Here is a 19,281-nt window from a genome sequence, read left to right as displayed (position 1 = left end):
GATGTGTCAATTTTAATGCAAGGAGTATCATGAACAAAGTGGGTGAGTTTAGAGTGCAGATCAGTACTTGGAGCTATGATGTTGTGGCCATTACAGAGACTTGGATGGCTCAGGAGCAGGAATGGTTACTTAGAGTGCCAGGCTTTAGATGTTTCAGAAAGGACAGGGAGGGAGGCAAGAGAGGTGGGGACATGATCAGAGACAGTGTCACGGCTGAAGAAAAGGAGGAAGTCATGGAGGGATTGTTTACCGAGTCTCTGTGGGGGGAAGTTAAGAAAAGGAAGTGGTCAATAACTCTACTGGGTGTTTTCTTAAAAAAATAGATCACCCAATAGCTAACAGGGAGGTACAATAATACAGGGTTGTCATGGTGGGAGATTCTAATTTCCCCAAAACTGATTGGCATCTCCCTAGAGCAAGGGGTTTAGATGGGGTGAAGTTTGTTAGGTACGTTCAGGAAGGTTTCCTGATACAGTATGTTGATAAGCCTAAAACAGGAGAGGCTGTACTTGATCTGGTATAGGGAAATGAACCTGGTCAGGTGTCAGGTCTCTCAGTGGGACAGCATTTTGGAGATAGTGATCACAATTCTATCTCCTTTACCATAACATTGGAGAGGGATAGGAATAGACAAGTTAGGAAAGTGTTTAATTGGAGTAAGGGGAAATATGAAGCTATTAGGCAGGAACTTGGAAGCATAAATTGGGAACAGATGTTCTTAGGGAAATGCACAGCAGAAATGTGGCAAATGTTCAGGGTATACTTGATTGGCATTCTGCATAGGTCCATTCCAATGAGACAGGGAAAGGATGGTAGGGTACAGGAACCATGGTGTACAAAGGCTGTTAAAAATCTAGTCAAGAAGAAAAGCTTACAAATGTTCAAAAAACTGGGTAGTAATAGAGATCTAGAAAATTATAAGGCTAGCAGGAAGAAGCTTAAGAATGACATCAGGAGAGCCAGAAGGGGCCATGAGAAGGCCTTGGCGAGCAGGATTAAGGGAAACCCCAAGCCATTCTATAAGTATGTGAAGAGCAAGAGGATAAGATGTGAGAAAATAGGACCAATCAAGTGTGACAGTGGAAAAGTGTGTATGGAACTGGAGGCAATTAATGAATATTTTGCTTCCGTATTTACTATGGAAAAGGATCTTGGCGATTGTAGGGATGACTTACAGCAGACTGAAAAGCTTGAGCACAGACATTAAGAAAGAGGATGTGCTAGAACTTTTGGAAAACATCAAGTTGGATAAGTCACTGGGACCAGGCGAGATTTACCCCAGACTACTGTGGGAGGTGAGGGAGGAGATTGCTGAGCCTCTGACAATGATCTTTGCATCATCAATGGGGACGGGAGAGGTTCCGGAGGATTGGAGGGTTGCAAATGTTGTTCCATTATTCAAGAAAGGGAGCAGAGATAGCCCAGGAAATTACAGACAAGTGCGTCTTACTTCAGTGGTTGGTAAGTTGATGGAGAAGATCCTGAGAGACAGGATTTATGAACATTTGGAGAGGCATAATATGATTAGCAATAGTCATCATGGCTTTGTCAAAGGCTGGTGGTGCCTGACGAGCCTGATAGAATTTTTTGAGGATGTGACTAAACACATTGATGAAGTTAAAGCAGTGGATGCAGTGTATATGGATTTCAGCAAGGCATTTGACAAGGTACCCCATGCAAGGCTTATTGAGAAAGGAGCGACGAAGGACGAGAGGTGACCTGATAGAGATGTATAAGATGATGAGAGGCATTGAATGTGTGGATAGTCAGGGGCTTTTTCCCAGGGCTGAAATGGCTATCACGAGAGGGAACTGTTTTTAAGGTGCTTGGAAGTAGGTACAGAGGGGATGTCAGGGGTAAGTTTGTGTTTAAAAAAAAACACTAAGTAGTGAATGCGTGGAATGAGCTGCAGGCGACAGTGGTGGAGGCGGATATGATAGGGTCTTTTAAGAGACTCCTGGATAGGTACATGGAGCTTAGAAAAATAGAGGGCTATGGGTGACCCTCGTTAATTTCTAAAGTAAGTACATATTTGGCAGAACACTGTGGGCTGAAGGGCTTGTATTGTGCTGAAGGTTTTCTATGTTTCTAAATATTAATAATAACCTTGGTGCTTAAATCTTTGTGATTACCTTTCGCCATTGCTTAATAGATCAAATTATGAAGTACCGGTAGCTAACTGTGGGAATAGGCAAAGACATTGCTTTGGGTGGAGAAGTAGTCACACCTTTAGAGACTGTTGTGTTCATATTATGCAAACTAATGTTACTTCCTAGGGCTCACGCATACCACTGCCATCAATGGTTCTAGATTGGTGCCAATAGCATAATCAAATAATAACTAGTAGCAGGAGTAGCTTTTCAGCCTCTCCTACCTGTCCTGCCATTGGATGATGTTTTACTTGTTCTGATTTTCATTGTCATTACCCAGCATCCACCAAAATCAGTCATCACACTGCTTTTTGTCTGCCATATTCTCCTAGATTGTCACTGCTGCTGAGGTTGCTAATTAGATCCCCAATTATTAAATCTCCTATGACTAACCCATTTCAATTCTACTTTTTCTTCTTTTGGAGAGTTTGGTTGCATGGCTTTATGATTAGTCTCCTGATTTTTCTCTTTACAGTCAACAAGTCTGAAAGATAGCAAGCACAAAATATTTTGTTAGTTTTGACTTTTACTCAATTAAATTTAAGTGTATTCACTTAAGACAATTAGATAAATGTGACAACAATTTCCATATTTTAATGTACGTATATATAAATATTACAAAGGACCATTATCATGTAAAAATAGAAGACAGCTCAAAGGCAGCAAAATTGGGGGGGGGGGGGAATTGTCAACCTCCAAATGTCCATCAGATTCCCCCACCCCCAAAATATCAAGAAAAATAATTGACCTTAAGGCAATCAAAAATTATCAATCAGGTAAATGGGTAAGAGACAGATAAGCCACTGTCTAATTGAATTTATTGTCTTAAAGGTGTTGAATGCCCGCTGTTTTTTTCTACTCTTTTTATTCTTTTTCCAATCTGTTCCTTTTCTGCATGAGCAAGCAGTGGACCTGGTTGGCGAAGCAATACAGGTTAGGGTTAAAGATGGGTAAAATGAAGATCTATTAAACCTAGGAACTGGAGAAAAATGCAAGGCTTTGCACTTTGGAATTTTGGAATATAGGAGGTTTTTGAGGAGCAGGGCACAGGGATTACTCAAGTAGATCATTTCTGCTATCACCCAGAAGAGGGAATGGAGAGAAAACAGGTAGCATTGAGAGGCAGGCAAGAAAATATAAGCAAACAGCCTGACTAACACACACAATTAAGGCAACTTGAAATATTATTCACCAGTACCAAATTTTCAAAGGCCAATGCACAACAGCAGATGGATGGTTTAAGTGAGTTAAGACCAATAACATTCTGGCTTGCAGAGAATCATGGTGGTACAACTGCAAGGAATTAAGACTGTGGCATGTGCCCTACTTATGCCAGTAAGACATTGCTCATGCATAGCTATCAACTCTCAAGTTATCCCAACAACTCTCAAGTCTTAAGTGATAAACCAACCTTCAGCCACAAGTTAGAAACTAAATCTAAGGAGTTCCAGAAGAGAAATTTCTGGAACAATATTAGATGTTGAACTGAGGAATTGCAATTTATTTTTAATTTGTAGCATAGAAATAATTATCTATTATTTAACTACGGTTATCTATTATTCAGGCCTGACTCATTGCCAGCTATGTAATACTGACATTTTTTAAAACAAGCTGTTTATAGGTCAGAGAATTTGCCTAAATTAGCATACAGTTCTTTACATCCTGCATAATATCACGTTATTCCCACACTTTTGAGAAACAATTTCAAAGGAAGTTTAACTATCCAAACAAACCATCACAGGTAGTGAATCATAAAATACCTGGGGAAATATATTTGATAATTAACAGTTCATTTTAAAAGTTGAAATATATTTGAAATAAATGAACATCAGATTCTGTCATCATCCAGAAGCTATACAAAGTTAACAAGACCACATAAATTAACAGTCCAAATTGCTTGCAACATATTTGTTACACTTTTCTAATTTTATTTATTTTCACTTGTATCAATGAACTTTGAGTGTGGTCATATTTTTCCCAGGAAATTGTTGGCTCCTGTGGTGTTTGATTCAGTATATGGAAATACATGGAAAACATAACTCAAGATAAGCTTAATATAAAAATCCTACTTTAAGATAACAAAAACATCTCCAAGAGACTGAATACATATTTTTCTAGAACTAACGTTCCTCAATCAGATTGCTAAATCCTAATTTCCTTCACTTAACATCTTCATCACTTATTCAGTGCAATCTAAATAATTTCACTGTTCATCGCTGCAGACCAGAAATATAACAGTTAAATAGGATGTATGATTTTTTCTTCTCCCATCAACAATCTCCACATCTGGTGCAACTAACATCACAAAAAAAATCCCTTAATCAATACAATAAACAGTTTTCAAAGATACAAAAGCTTCAATGACTGATACTGCGCATGGATAAATCAATATGTACTTAAACCTCAAAAATAACATACGCTATCATTCACAGTAGAGTTCTTTAAATGAATACAATACAGCTGAGTACAGAGAAGGCCAGCAAGTAAATAGCACCAGCTGGCATGGCAATGAAATGTGCAGAACGAGAACATTCCAAGTTTAATTCCCAAATTGTGTTTACTGAGCCGACTGATGCAATGGCACTATTATTGACCTCCATGGCACAGGATGATGTGAAAAAGTAAGCCAAAGCTCTCACATGTCCAGTGAAACATTTAAAAAACAGAACTTTTGAGAAACTCAGGTTTGAACAGAACTCTCTGTCTGTAATGCCATCTATTTGCAATAATTCAGGGTACAAGCTCACTGATAAAGAATAACATTTGCATAAAGTGGCAGTAGTATTAAGGATAAAACATACTGCTGGATGAACCACATACCAGTTGTAAAGGAGAAGAAAATGATTAAACATATTCAAAAATATTCCTCTATCCACCATGAATCACAGGACACAGAAAAGTTATTTTTTTTCACCATTCCTTGTGCAGAGGTTGATAATAGTGCTATAGACCAATCATTTATGTAAACACATGCTGAGAATTAAATTTGGAATGTTCTCGGAATAGATGGTTCATTACCAAGCCAGCTGGTGCATTTACCTATCGGACGTCTTAGTATTCATCTACATTTTCATTCATTTCCAAAATCCACCATTATGATAGCCCACACTATATCTTTGATATACATTACCCATATTGCATTTATATGCAGTATTCACATTTGAACTTATATAGCATGTTAAATGCATGTATACAAATGAGAAAGAGGCTCTTACTTTGAGTAAAATCTAACTAAAGATATTTTAGAAAAAAAAATCAAAAATAAATCTGAGGGATTTAAGTCATTCATCAAATCAGTTGACCCACACACCAATTAAATGCTTGATATATTCAAAATAAATAAAATTAGAGCTGCTGATTGAAGTAGTAGTAATAGTATCAGATTTGCTCACAAAGCTGAATTTAATAGTTTATATCTAAAACACAGATATTAATGCACAGAAAGCACAAGCTCACAAGTTTGCTTCCTAGGTGTCACACCTCCTCCTCAGGGACAATTGAAGATGGGCAATAAGCTGGCTTTCAAAGTAGTGACCGAATTATTAAGAAATTAAAATCTGGTTAAAAATATTGCTAAATTATCTCTCCTGGACATAATTTCATAATCTGACTGAGCTAAAAGGGGCAAGTTTTTATTTTTAGCATAATTATGAAATGATTCCAAATGCTTTGACTGTTTTATTGAGATGAAGTTATGGTTCAAGTTTCCATCCAAATCATCTGTATAATTACAAGCTTAAAGTCTTTTGATAAAACAATGGAATCACATAAAACATTCACCTCCCCCTTCCACCCCTATAACTTCCCCTTGGCATTAACATAATTTTCTGATTTTTAATCTGGCACTATTTGATTCATACAGTTGAAGTTATAATTATGACAAAACAGCCCTTCAATTAGCATCATGCTCTTCAGCTAATTAAGCCCCTAAAATTTAGAAATAACTACAAAGAACAATTCATTAGTTTAATTGGTGCAAGCAAGCAAAATGTCTTTTAAATCAGCAGAAAATACACTAACATTCAACATTATGTTTTAGTTTAAAATTCCCTGATGTTTTGCACTAGCTCTGGTGATTTTTAGGTCGACATTTTGGGTCAAGATCCATGTATTGGGAAAGATCTTTACAGATTTTTTTTGTTCTAATCTCCAGCATTTGCAGTCTCTTTTCTTTCCAAATCCTTTGGATTTTTTAAAATGTCTTTGAATGTCAAAGATATTTTTAAAACAGTGTAAATTAATTACAGGTTCTAAAGAAGGCACAGTTCTTACTCCAGCTTTGCTTTCTGTTAAGCCCCACTGGTTGCAAAGGGCTAGCAAAATTAGCATTCTGGATATGGGTTACATGAATGTATCCAAATCATTCAGTTAATACCAACATTTGTTACGACATCTTCACAAACCATATTGATGACAGAAATATTTTAGAATCAGACATCATTTTTTATGAGCTTGTTTTTTTTTAAATTTCCGTAATTGAGGAAACTGAGGTGGTGTCTTGAAAGTTGATACTGGAGAGGATAAATTAGTAACTTTAATGGTATCTTTGTCTTGTAGCAACTCATTCTGTGATTGTTTGTGCCTTGCATCCTTTACTTCAAGTGGATTTCTTGTTTGTTCCAGAAAAAGCTGTTCCCATTTAGGAAGTCGTTCTTCAATGGATGCCCAGTATTTGGTCTGCATTGAACAAACACAAGTTTTGTAAATAAAAGCAAACCAAATTTCAAATGCATTTGACTTAAACATTACAAATTTTGGGCAAAACAATGGAAAAGCCCATTATATTCAATGGAGAGTGTCAAATTGGATCCAAAATTGGCTAAGTGGAAAGAAGCAAGAGGTAATATTCCATAGGTATTTTCTTTATCTGGATGTTGGCCAGTGTGGCTCCTTAGTACTTAGTATTCAATCATTTATTTCTGTCATGTATTTTAGTAACTTAGACCCAACTGTAGGGGCATGACAGACATACAAAATTTAGACAAATATGAAGAAAGCTTAAGATAAGTAGCTTTCTAGGTAAGTAAGTAGAAAAATGATGAATGGAACTCTTAAAAAGTGCAATGTAATGCATCTGGGACAGTTCATCAAGGCAAGAAGATATACAGTATGAGGAACTGAGGGACTTTAAAAAGTATATTCAGATTGTTTTTTAATGTCGAAAGGTATAAAGGAGGCTGTTCTTTTTAAGCCAAGGCACACAGCATAACAGGAAAATTTTGCTAGAACTATATAAAACACAAATTAGGCCATGATTTAATTTGGTTTTTCAGTTCTGGTCACCACAGTATATGAAAAATATGATTTACTGGACAGGTGCTGAGCAGATTTAGGTACCGGTAGAATGGCTATTCTCTCCTCTGTTCCAAGTTTTATTTCAAATATTATTTCTCCCATAAGCTTTATTCTTTCTTACACACACTATAAGTATTAGTTATTTTCTATGCTTCTAAATATCATGCATATTTTAAAATTTAATTAGCCAAACGAATATGCTGACATAACAATGAAACTAAACAACACATTAAGCAAGCATGTACCTGAAGGGCAATAACAGCTGGATGCAGTTGTACATGTACTCCAGCTGTTAGGTTTTTCTCTGCTGCCTCTAGATCCTCAAAATAAATAAATAATCACAGATCAACTAAAACAGTTTACATGCCAGACCATTATTTGTTACACTAGATCATTGTCAAAATTCAGAATTAGGACATTTAGATTCTTGTCAAAAATTAACCAAAAGGAATTTCACCAAATATATTGGTTGTGTACTTAAAATTTCTGATTGCCAACTGGTTCTGTAAATTGATCTTAACAGTTAGAAAAATTTGCAGGGAACAGTAATTAATGCACACTGCTGCAAATCTATCTGGCAAATATGATCTTAGCAACTTTTTCCATAATTCCCAGTGCTGACTTGTTGCGTCAAACCACCAAGTCAAAAATTGAAGGCCCTGCTGCACAACAAAATTATTTCACATTGACAAGTCCAGAATAAGGCCTATCCTCAGGGAAAGAAATTGACAACAACTAAAGTCCCACTCCAGGTCTTTGCTGCTGTCAATATTTTTGATTGAGAAGCAATGAAAAATACTGAAACATAAAATGTTCTTGAAATCAAGGTTCACTTAATTAATAAAGTGACCAACTGAGTGCAAGTTCTTTGACTTCTACTGTTGTAGCCCATCTACTTCAAATTTCTATGTATTGTGCAGAGATGCTTTTCTGCACACCTCTGTCACAATGTGAGGTTATCTGAGTTAATATCACCTTTATATCAGATGAATCAGTCTGGTCATTCTCCTTTGACCTCTCTTATTAACAAGGCATTTTTGCCCAGAACACTGCCGCTCACTGGATTTTTTTTTGTTTTTTTTTGCACTTCTTCATAAACTCTAGAGACTCTAGAAAATCTCAGGAGATCAGCAATTTCTGAGATACTCAAACCGCTTCATCTAGCACCAGCAATCATTCTACAGTCAAAGTTACTTAGATCACATTCTGATGTTTGATCAGAACAACAACAGAACCTCTTGACCATGCCTGCAAGCTTTTATGCATTGAGTTGCTGCCACGATTGGCTAATTAGATATTTACATTAACGAACTCGTGTACAGGTGTGCCTAAATAAGTGGCCAATGAGTGTAAATTAATTCATACTTACCCGTGTTTCCAGCAGTTTAACTTTTTCATTCAAATGAACCAACTTCCTGTTTCTGCATATATTTTGTAGATACACACCCCAGCGTGGCCGCTGGAGAAGTGCAGAAAGTCTGATCTGCCACTTAGCTCAAAGGAAACCTAATGTCAGAGTGCATTTAGGGGTATGGTCACCAAATAGCAGCCAAATAGTTTAGAAAATCAAGTTTAAAATGGAAACCCTGAATTTGGCAAGAAATACTGGTGATTTGGTGCGTAATTACTGGCATTCCCAACAAGTTCTCTCCTACTGAATGGGCTGTTCGCTTTACTCACTTCTCACAGCAATGTATATGAGGGTATCATAACATATGCAGATGCAATTAGTCACAAATATTATTAGTGGAGGATCTTCTTTCTTCCTCCTTCTTTACTCCATTTTAAAAGTATGTGAATATGGTTCTAACTTTAATGTTTTAAACATATCTAAGACCCACTCCACTTAATCCAGAAAAAGGAAAACATATCTTTCGGATCTTCTTCTCACCCGTATCCTGGTTGATTTACTTAAATGCAACAGCCTGGGAAAGGTTTCACTGCTAATGTAATGGTTGTTCTGTAGCAGCAGTGTTTGGGTTATGGCTAGAGATAATGGGGGCTTTGGAATGTGCGCCATCCAATGAAAGGAGTGTTTTTTCTTGTTGTGTGCCTAAGAACGAGGTGATCTGGGTCTTTTGTTCAGCGAGAGATAAAGAGAGAAGACGCCAGAAAGGAGAGGTTGTAGACAGCAGGACGAAGTGGGGCCAGGAGTCGACAAAGCCTGGGGAAATCAATGGAGGACCAACGGATGGAAAACTATGAGCTCCAATTTATGCATATTAGACCGTTTCATTAGAACGGGCCCTTTTCTTTTTTTTAACTAACCCTTTAGTCAAATTAAGAATTATAAAGCTAAATCATTTAGTTACATATGGCGTACTGTCTGTACTTTTGTAGTACTGATTTGTTACGGGGGAACATATCACACAGCATTCACACAAACAAGAGGTTTTACACCTCAGATTTCACACGTTTGGTGGGGCCAGAGACTGTCTTCTCTAGACTAATGCCACTGGCCAAACTTAAGGGTTACATAAACATGGGCGGAAAAACAGTCTCAATATTATTTGATATTTTAGGCCACAATCAACCTATTTAACAAAGGATTCCAATAGCTATGTATAGGCACCTAAGCCACTTGCTCACAAACATGAACAAATCTGAAGATCAACACAAACCAGACACTTTTGGATCAGGTAATTAAGAACTTGATTATTTGCACCTCCCATTTACAGACTGGATTATAATCACCCAGATAAACTTCAGAGCCACTTCAAATTTAGTGTTTGCTTCACACTGTCAACCAACACTACAAATAGCAGATGAACCATAATTGGTCTCTGTGGTGTTCAGCTCTGTGGAGTTGAGCGTTTAAGCACCAAGTCTTTATCTACTCACTCACGAAGCATTAAAGAGGATAGACTTTACACTCAACATTTGCAAAACAAAGGTTCTCTGACCACACTGGGCCCCAATAATAATGGGGCAATGTAAACATGGGTCATTTCCCCACTGCTCTCTCTACATATTATTCATTGATCACCAAATAGAAGTTCACCAATGTTGTTCACAATTTCAACACAGCATCTCATTAATTTTTTAATGCAAGATTTCATAATGTAACTAAAGCATTAAGTTATTATGTATTATGCTTTAGCAGTATTTTTAAATTATAGAGCATTTCATATGTACAGTAAATTAATGTGCATAAAAAGCCACTTCTCCATACTGCCATTTGAGTAATGAGCTTCAAAGACCATCAAATCACTACTTTACCAAGTAGTAAAGCTTCTCCTGAGTTGTCACTTGAGCTTTCAACACCCATAAAGCCCTGCTTTGTCACTTCTTGAGGGTCATACCTGTGGTTTCATTTTAGTTAATTTGATTGCATCAAAACATGTCCAATTTTTCCCCCATTATAAACTGCCATATTTTTCATTTCAGAAGGAAAGATAGGCGAACAAGCCAAGACACAAAATGTTAGTGGTTGTTGAAGCTGTGGGTACAGGAAGTTGTGTATTTTTCTTCTATGAAAATATCAACGTCATACAGAAACAGATTTCTGCCAAACTTTATATAACTTTGAGGAAATTTAAGTGACAGTAAAAAAAAATGTGGTAGTCAAATTTCTATGAGATGCAAAATTTATTATAGATTTATCTATTAATACCTGCAGTATCGTACCAGTGGTCAGAGCTACCGTAGATTCCGGATTATAAGCCGCTACTTTTTTCCCACGCTTTGAACACTGCGGCCTTTACTACGGTGCGGCTAATGCATGGTTTTTTTTCATGCCGCCAAAAACATTTTGCCTCGTAACAGTAAACCAATAAAATTGATGAGTAGTTCACAGAGGTCCAATGAAATTGTACGATAAATCAAGCGCACTTTCACAATTAAATTATTGTAAATCAGTCATTTGTACTCACCCTCATCAACATGGAAAACACTCGAAGAAAAGCATTGTGCTGCCTTTATGGCAGTTATTTAGTTTATAATATTTTCGCTTAGTAATTCATTTGTTAGTATTTTCTAGTTAAAGTTAGAAGTGTTTTAAGTATATTTGTTTTCTGTACTACATCCCAGAATGCTATGACGTCACATCCGGTTTCGCCGCGTCTTGTGGGAAAATATCGGTTTGCGATAAACGGAAAGGAGGGGGCGAGCGCATTAGACCCGAGCGAAAACGCTGCAAAGCATATGATGCAGCTTTTAAGTTAAAGGCAATCAATAACTTTTCCTGGTAGGCTGCAGTATATATTTTTTTTTACCAGTCGTTAGGAGATATTGGAATGTTGTTCGTGCACTGTTCAGTAAAAAAGTATATGCAACGTAATTTGTGTGTTACCGATACATATGTATATTTAAAAGTAGCCGTGTTACAGGCACGGTTCGAAAAAAAGCATTTGCAATATGTATTTGTTTATGTTACCATACGGATTTAATTAAAAGTTAAAAAATCCTCACGTGTAATATCTTTCTGTGTAAATATCTCATATTACAACGTGGGACACCTGCAGCTTAAAATCCGGTGCGGCCTGTACAAGTACAAAATTGATTTTTTTTCTACGATTAGAGCCTGCGGCTTTTAATCAGGTGCGCTCTGTAGTCCGGAATTTACGGTAATTATAAGCATTTTCTTTTTGAAGTTTAATTGTTTGTTTTAAAACATTAGCTCTTAAAAAGTTAAACTTTTATTTAAATGCTGATGAACTAAAACTATAACAGAATAAGCAGATCAGAGTTCAAACCAAATTTTAAAAACAAGTAAAAAGCACTTACTTTTAAAAGTAATTCGTTTCTCTCATTTGCTGACTCAAACTTTATTGCTTGCAGTTTTTTCTCCTTTACCTGTCTTTCAAGCTGGTCTTCCATTTGCTGAAGCAATGTTGCTCTTAGACTCAATCTAGAGGGAACAAAATGAATACCAAATTGCACTTGTCCCAATTCCTGCATGTGTGAAACCAACAGCACCACGCTCTTCTACTTCACCATAAGGCTAAATATTTTATAATATCATTAAAACATATTCTCTTGCTTACCCACCACAAACCTAGTTGTACTACAAATTAAAAATCAGAAGAAAGCTACTTGAGTACAAGTTTCAAATAAGCCCTTTTCTATACATCGTATTTACCTTATGGTCTTGGAACCCATCAGTGAAAATTAGTGTATTACCAACTGTGGGTCCAATTACACCTTAAGATTTCAAACAAAATCCACCGTCTTTGGCATGACTTGTTCTTCCAGCAATGCTTGAGATCAAATACCCTTTTCTTTTTATTACTTTCCACCAAACACCTTCTCCCCACCCGCAACTGATTTGCACTCTAACCAAAATCTAGGCCCTCTAGAGGCCACCCAAAAGTGCCTCTGCCAGGTGAACCGTACTTTGATAACAAAATGATTACAGTATTTATTGCCAAGCTAGGGGATTCCTCCAAACATTTAAAATGCTCTAAACATAGTATCTTTAAAAATTCTGGGTTATTTTGATATAATATGTAGGGTACAATTGGCCAATGTAATTTAATTTTCAGTCCACAATAAAGTCCCTTGTTTAATTCCAGGCCAGAATGCAAAGCTTAGCTTTGTTAAACTACCCTTATAATGCAACAAACAGTTCTCTTTATATTGTTTTGTTGCATGAAGATTAAATTAAGTACCCTAATTATTGTTTGAACAATGCATTATAATGCTTAAATTGTTTTAGACTATTGAGCAGGCTAATCATTCTAACATCAAAAGCACTTCTGTCACAATATCTGCACCATGAAAGTTACAGATATATCTGCTAATCCAAAACTCTTTCTAAACTGCTTTGTTTGCAGCACATTTTTCAATGTGCAGAATTTTGTTTCCTCATTCAATATTAGTTATTCATTTTGCCACAAACTAGTAGAAATTATTTTATACTTTATATCAACCTGTTTGGAGGATGGGGGAAGAAGGCTAATGACAATAGTTTTGCCAAGTACCTTTTGTTTTTAAAACAAACTTATTGGTTGGGTTCACCATATTTAAAGTTGGCTTTGGTTTAAATGATGAATAGAAAGGATCAGGAATTCCAAATTCAACTTGTGATAGCCAGAAGGGTGTCTAATTTTCATGATAGAGATTGGTTCAGCATAATTTCTACAAAATGCATTACAATGCCTTCAGAGAAAGAACATAAATAAATCTGCAGATTATAATTACAAAGAATGCAGATAAGTACAACAAATGGAATTCAATACAGGGAAGTCTGGGGTAATAAATTTCGCATCCCCAATTAAATTATTTTCAAAACAGTGAGAAACTATGACTGTGCATGAATGAATATTTAGTTGTCCATGGGCACAGGTAGTTGGAAGGTTAGTCCATAAATACATAAAGCCCATTGAAATATTGTCCTTTATCTCAAAGTGGTTGAATTGAAAAAGAGAGCTACTCAAGCATCACCAGGCTCTAACTGGAAGACTGATTTTAATTTTGAGCATACAATTCAGCAAAAAGTATATTTGGACAATCCAAAAGAGTAAAAATGAAAAATGTCTCAAAGCATTAAACTTTTAAATAACATGTAAAGTCTACATGTAGTTTTGAAAGGCTAAAGTGATGATGGCAAGTGAGAGGCATTGACTCAGACTTGATACAATGGAACTCTTCCTGTGATGAGGAAGTCAACTCAAACAGAATCTCAAAGAATGGAGATGAGGAATTTAAAAGTTAAATCTGGAATCACTTCTTATACAGCAAGATGACTGCAAGTATAACTCAAATATTGGGCCAATTTGTATTTTCAACAGTTAAATCGATACACAAGGCTCCTGAAAACAGTGAGTAGCACAATCAAACACACATCTCCCAGAGATTGAAAGTTAAATATTGGATGGATCAGCTAGACGGTGTGTTTATTTGTTTATTTATTGAGATAGAGAGCAGAATAGGCCCATTTGGTTCTTCGAGCCCCCCTGCCCAGCAACCCAATTTAACTCTAGCCTAATCATGGGACAACTTACAATGACCCATTAACCAACTAACCAGTATGTCTTTGAACAGTGGGAGGAAACCTGAAAACCCGGAGAAAATCCACGCATTCCACAGGAAGATTACAAACTCCTTTTAGATGATGTCAGAATTGAACTCAGACACCCCAAGCTGTAATAGCATCGTGCAAACTGCTACGCTACTGTGGCGAGGCTTTAAAATCAAATCAAAAAGCAAACTAAAGAGAAGGAAATAAAATTCGGTCAAGAAAAGGTAAAATGTTTTAAAAAGATTTTACAAACTGCAAAATTGAAAAGCTTTGAGTCCACACTCAATTAATTAATAGCTCTGTGACTGAATTAGATAGTTATCAACAAATCACACTGAAAGGACATTTCTATTTATAATCAGGAGACTTAGAATTCTGTAGTGTGTTTAATAGGGACAGATGAGAAGGTGTTTAAATAGGATCAGATGAGAAGGCATATGTAGTTCCTGGAAGAGAGGATATTTTCACAAAGCCAACAGTGAAGCTGCTTAATTTAGCCAGCAACTTTCACATATTTACATTTAATTACACATTTGCTCCTCACTTGAAACAGTTCTGCCATTTACTCATAAATAACAGTCAGTACCATTAGCCATACCATTGCATCATAAGTGTGTCACTCCTACTAATCTCAAATTGTTCATTGGTAAGGTAACACTACAGATTTGATTCCAGGTTTTTAAACTTTGGTATTAGAACACCCTGAATAAAATAATTCTTGTCGGGAGCATAGATACATACATCTGGCATTCATTGTACTGTTTAAGAAAAGTTTAAAAGAACACTATTGTGTTCCTTAGAAGCTTGGAGACTTCATTTAGAAGGGGGGTATTTTTGAAAAATAAGTAGTATTCCAATTGATTCCTCAGAAGCTCAAAGAAAAATGTGCTCAAAAGGGAGTCTAATTTCAAATTAAATTAATTTGGAACTAATTTGAAAGCAAAATACCATCAGCACTAGAAAATGGAAATAAACAGCAAGTCAGGCAGTATCTGTGAAGAGAGAAACAAGGTAATTGCTTCAGACTACAGGTCATTCACCAGAAATGAACTCTAGAATGTAAACAAACAAAAAAGGGGAGAAAGGAATTAAATTCAAAATTTCTAACATGGTGAAGCCAGAAGAGATTCAAAAGACAAAAAGGATGATGGCTCAAGGCAAAAGTGAAAATGTGACAAATATGAGGAGACACAAATAAATGAATCATCATCTGAAATTGGTGAAAATGTCGAGTCATGAATGACATAAGACACCAAATGAGAAGATGAGCGCTACTGTTTCAACTTACACCATGTGCAGTGAAGACAGAGAAACTGGGGTGGAGTACAGAACTGAAGTGGAAAACGAATGGAGGCCCCAATTCAAACTCTTGCAAACAAGTGCTCCATTAAGAGATTACCCAATATGAAATTTTCACAAAGTCCTAAACTTATTTTAAGCTGTGGAAGAAATTGCCAATACAACCCAAATACCTGCATTCCTTTTATTTTGAACAAGTACTACAAACAGTTCATTAGGATGTCAGAAAACATTGCCCATTAAAGGAAAAAAATGGTGACACCTTCATAATTCATAGTGAAAAAGCAAGTTGAAATCCTATACTTCTATACGCATGACATGTGAACTACCTCTAACAGACATAAAGGCATGGGAGAAATACCACAAATACTGTTGCTTAAGACCTTCCAAATTCAATGGAATAAACAGACTAAGGCAGCATCCTCTCCCAGGACAACATTCCCAGGAGAGTCCTTGGTAAATCTCAGTTGGCTACATTGGGCAGACAACATCATGAGCTGTCACGAAGGGAGATTGCTTGATAAAGAAGAAGATCCAAGGATCAAGGAGGCTCCTTGAAGCACAAAATCCCAACTGACTCCCTGGAATCTCTGCCCCGTGATCAGCAAGTAAAAAGGTATATTCAGGACAGTAATAAAGGCTATACATTAGAGCACTGCCTAAGATGCAGAAAGAGAGCACAGAACCACTTCCAAAACTAGCGAGACATCTCCCGTTCCATCTGTGGAGTGTATGTGCTTCCACCCACCGACCACATTTGAACCTACAGATAATCAAGCCCTACTTCAAGGTACTGCTTACAACTAAGTGGGGTTATTAAATTTAGTGAAATACTGTATGCCATCTTACAAAGAACGAATCCTGAGTTCAGCAAGTCAACGGCCAGCCGAATAACGTTAAACTTAGCTCACAGTAATCTTCCAAAGGCGACTTCCATGAACTACGAGAATCCTTCACGGCGAGGAAGACGAAACTCTGGCCATAAATCTGATAACCAGCTCAACAACCCCTCCTAGTGGGGCGACAAGTGGTCTAGCTCTGTTCAACAACTGAGCCACAATACTGCAGAAGGGAACCCATTATTTGTGTGTTTTTTTTAACTCAACGGTTCAGAACTGTTACAACTATAACCTCAACCCATATCAATATTTCCAGTTTGTTTTAATTTACAAGTGATAAACAATCTGGAATTGTTATTTCATACTGCAGCAGGAATGTACCGCGGCTTGGGTTTAACAAGTTTAACGATAGATAAGACAGTTTAGCTCACTGCTCTTATAGCACTTACATTTTTTCATGACGTTTGCTCAGTTCAACTTCATGTGCTAAGTAAGACATTTTCATTCGGGTTCACGGCACTGTAAGCGTCCCAGCTTCTTAATGATCGCTCTCAGTAACGTGTCAATGAAAACCTATTGATGCAAAACACAAGGATATACAGTGCATGAATCTAAACTTGAACCTCTGTTTGACGAGTGGCTCCCCAAGCCGTTAAATCCCTGTTTTAAAAGGAGAATCAATTGCAACGAGATTTAACTGTAGCTTTATCTGTGATCGTATTATTGCCCTTTGCTGGGCGGATAGGAGGCCTGATACCCAAGTCATCGAGCAGAATGACCAAGCCCCTGGTCCCCAGGCCGAGCCCTAATGCCCCCTGAACTCCTCTCCAGGGCAGCGGGCCCGGACTTCCGCGCTGAATTCTGGGAGCGCAGCAAATCACGGGAACATCACCATAGCAACCGCACGGCGGGAGCAGCGGTCCCTGAGACTCATTCAGTCCCGAATTATCGATGGATCGTGGCAAGAGAGTGCTGCCGACCTGTTGGAACGAATACAGTGGTACTCACTCAGAGAGAGAGGCGATACTTTTGGGAAAGAGTAAGTCCCTGAACGGCAGCAGAAGACATTTGATTCCTTCACCCCGGTCACCTGAAGTTACTAGGCCTGACGATAAGGCGATATTAATAGAGTCCAATAGATTAGTTGGGTGAATTTGTTCTTAATTCACCCTTCTAGGAATTTAGCCTATTGTTTCTGATGGTTTATGAAAGTACATGAGTTCTGGCGGCTTGGGAATGAACCCTGAGACCTTTAACCTCAAGACATTTGGCCACAGGTTAATGCAACATCTATCTTCCCTTTCCGGCCATTTCAGCTGCACTGCCCAGCAACCCTCAGTTTAACCCCAGCCTAATCACGGGACAATATACAATGAACATACCAATCAGTACGCCTTTGGACTGTGGGAGGAAACCAGAGTACCCAGAGGAAACACACGCAGCCACGGGGAGAACATCCAAACTCCTCACAGGAAGCGATGGGAATTGAACCTAGGTTGCTGGTATTGTAAAGTGTTGCATTACGCTACCATGCCGCCCTGTGAGTTGGAAAGGTCTGTGGTCTGCCCATGCAGGAATTTTATACTTCGTCTGCTTTAAGGCATTGATGGAGCCTTGGCCACATGACATGGCGAATTTGAAATCTCTGGTTATATTATTGTTTTATAATGTATTATCTTCACATTTTGTATTTGCCTCAGTTTCAAGGTTTTTCTTTGCCAACTTTCTTAAGTAAAGCACAACATTTACAACCCTCTACTGGCACCTCACCTGCAAGTAAATGCCATTACAAAGAAAGCATGGCAGTGACTCTACTTTTTTAGAAGTTTATGAAAGTCATCTAAAACTTTGACAAACCTTTGGTGGAAAGTATACTGACTGGTTTTATCATGCCTGGTGTGGAAATGCCAATACCCTTGAATGGAAAAACCTACAAAAACTAGAGGATACAGCCAAGTCAGTCACGGGTAAAGCCCTCCCATCATTGAGCACATCTACACTGTCACAGGAAAGCAGCATCCATCTTCAAGGACCCACACCATCCAGGTCATGCTTTCTTTTTGCTGCTACCACCAGGAAGAGTTTCAAAAGCCTCAGGACCAACACCACCGGGTTCAGCAGCTGTTACTGTCCCTCAGCCATCAGGCTCTTGAACCAGAGGGGATAACTTCACTCATCCCATCACTGAACTGTTCTCACAATCTATGCACTCACTTTCAAGGACTTTTCATCTCATGTTCTCAATATTTATTGTTTATTCATTTATTACTTTTTTTTGTTCTTTAATTGCACAGATAAGGTCTTTTGCACATTGGCTGTCTGTAGTGTTGGGTGCAGTCTTTCATTGATTCTGTTGTGTTTCTTGTATTTACTGCGAATGCCCATTAGAAAATGAATCTCAGGGATGTATATGGTGATATATATGTACGCACATTGATAATAAATTTACTTTGAACCTGTGGCTAATAATGATGCAAATATCTCAACCCAAGCTCCTGCAGTTTCTGCTCTAGATTCCCACTGTGTTCTTGGATAACCTTGGTCAACCTCAACTCCACATTCCTGCCTTCTTTCAATAATTTTTCTCTGTTTGCTTATTAAACATCTATACAATTGCCTTAAAATATTCAAAAGTATTCCCTTTCATCACTGTATAAAAGTTTCAATAACTCTTCTTCCCCTGAGAGCAAGCTTTCACCTCACCACTGTATTAAATGCTCATTTAAGTGCTCATCCA

General features: G+C 37.5%; 1 protein-coding gene across 1 annotated transcript; it reads right to left on the bottom strand.

Annotated features, from left to right (window-relative positions):
* Window positions 1–2,718: 2,718 nt before the first annotated feature.
* Window positions 2,719–17,401, bottom strand: cep15 (centrosomal protein 15). Its single transcript, XM_073072305.1, has 5 exons — window positions 17,302–17,401; window positions 16,994–17,117; window positions 12,171–12,294; window positions 7,691–7,765; window positions 2,719–6,827 (listed from the first exon to the last, which is right to left on the bottom strand). The coding sequence occupies exons 2-5, from the start codon at window positions 17,047–17,049 to the stop codon at window positions 6,588–6,590; spliced, it is 495 nt and encodes a 164-aa protein (XP_072928406.1). The 5' UTR covers window positions 17,050–17,117; window positions 17,302–17,401; the 3' UTR covers window positions 2,719–6,587.
* Between the last annotated feature and the right edge of the window lie 1,880 nt (window positions 17,402–19,281).

The sequence above is a fragment of the Hemitrygon akajei genome, chromosome 19 (assembly GCF_048418815.1).
Source record: "Hemitrygon akajei chromosome 19, sHemAka1.3, whole genome shotgun sequence".
NCBI classification, from domain to species: Eukaryota; Metazoa; Chordata; class Chondrichthyes; order Myliobatiformes; family Dasyatidae; genus Hemitrygon; species Hemitrygon akajei.
Note: the sequence above shows the minus strand (reverse complement) of the source record. Positions and strands in the feature narration are given on the sequence as shown.

Coding starts and splice junctions, on each gene's coding strand:
- cep15 (XM_073072305.1), bottom strand. CDS start 17,049: ATGAAAATGTCTTACTTAGCACATGAAGTTGAACTGAGCAAACGTCAT. Junction 7,766..12,170: donor GAAACGAATTACTTTTAAAA/GTAAGTGCTTTT, acceptor ATTTATTTTGAG/GATCTAGAGGCAGCAGAGAA. Junction 6,828..7,690: donor CAGCTGTTATTGCCCTTCAG/GTACATGCTTGC, acceptor TGTTCAATGCAG/ACCAAATACTGGGCATCCAT.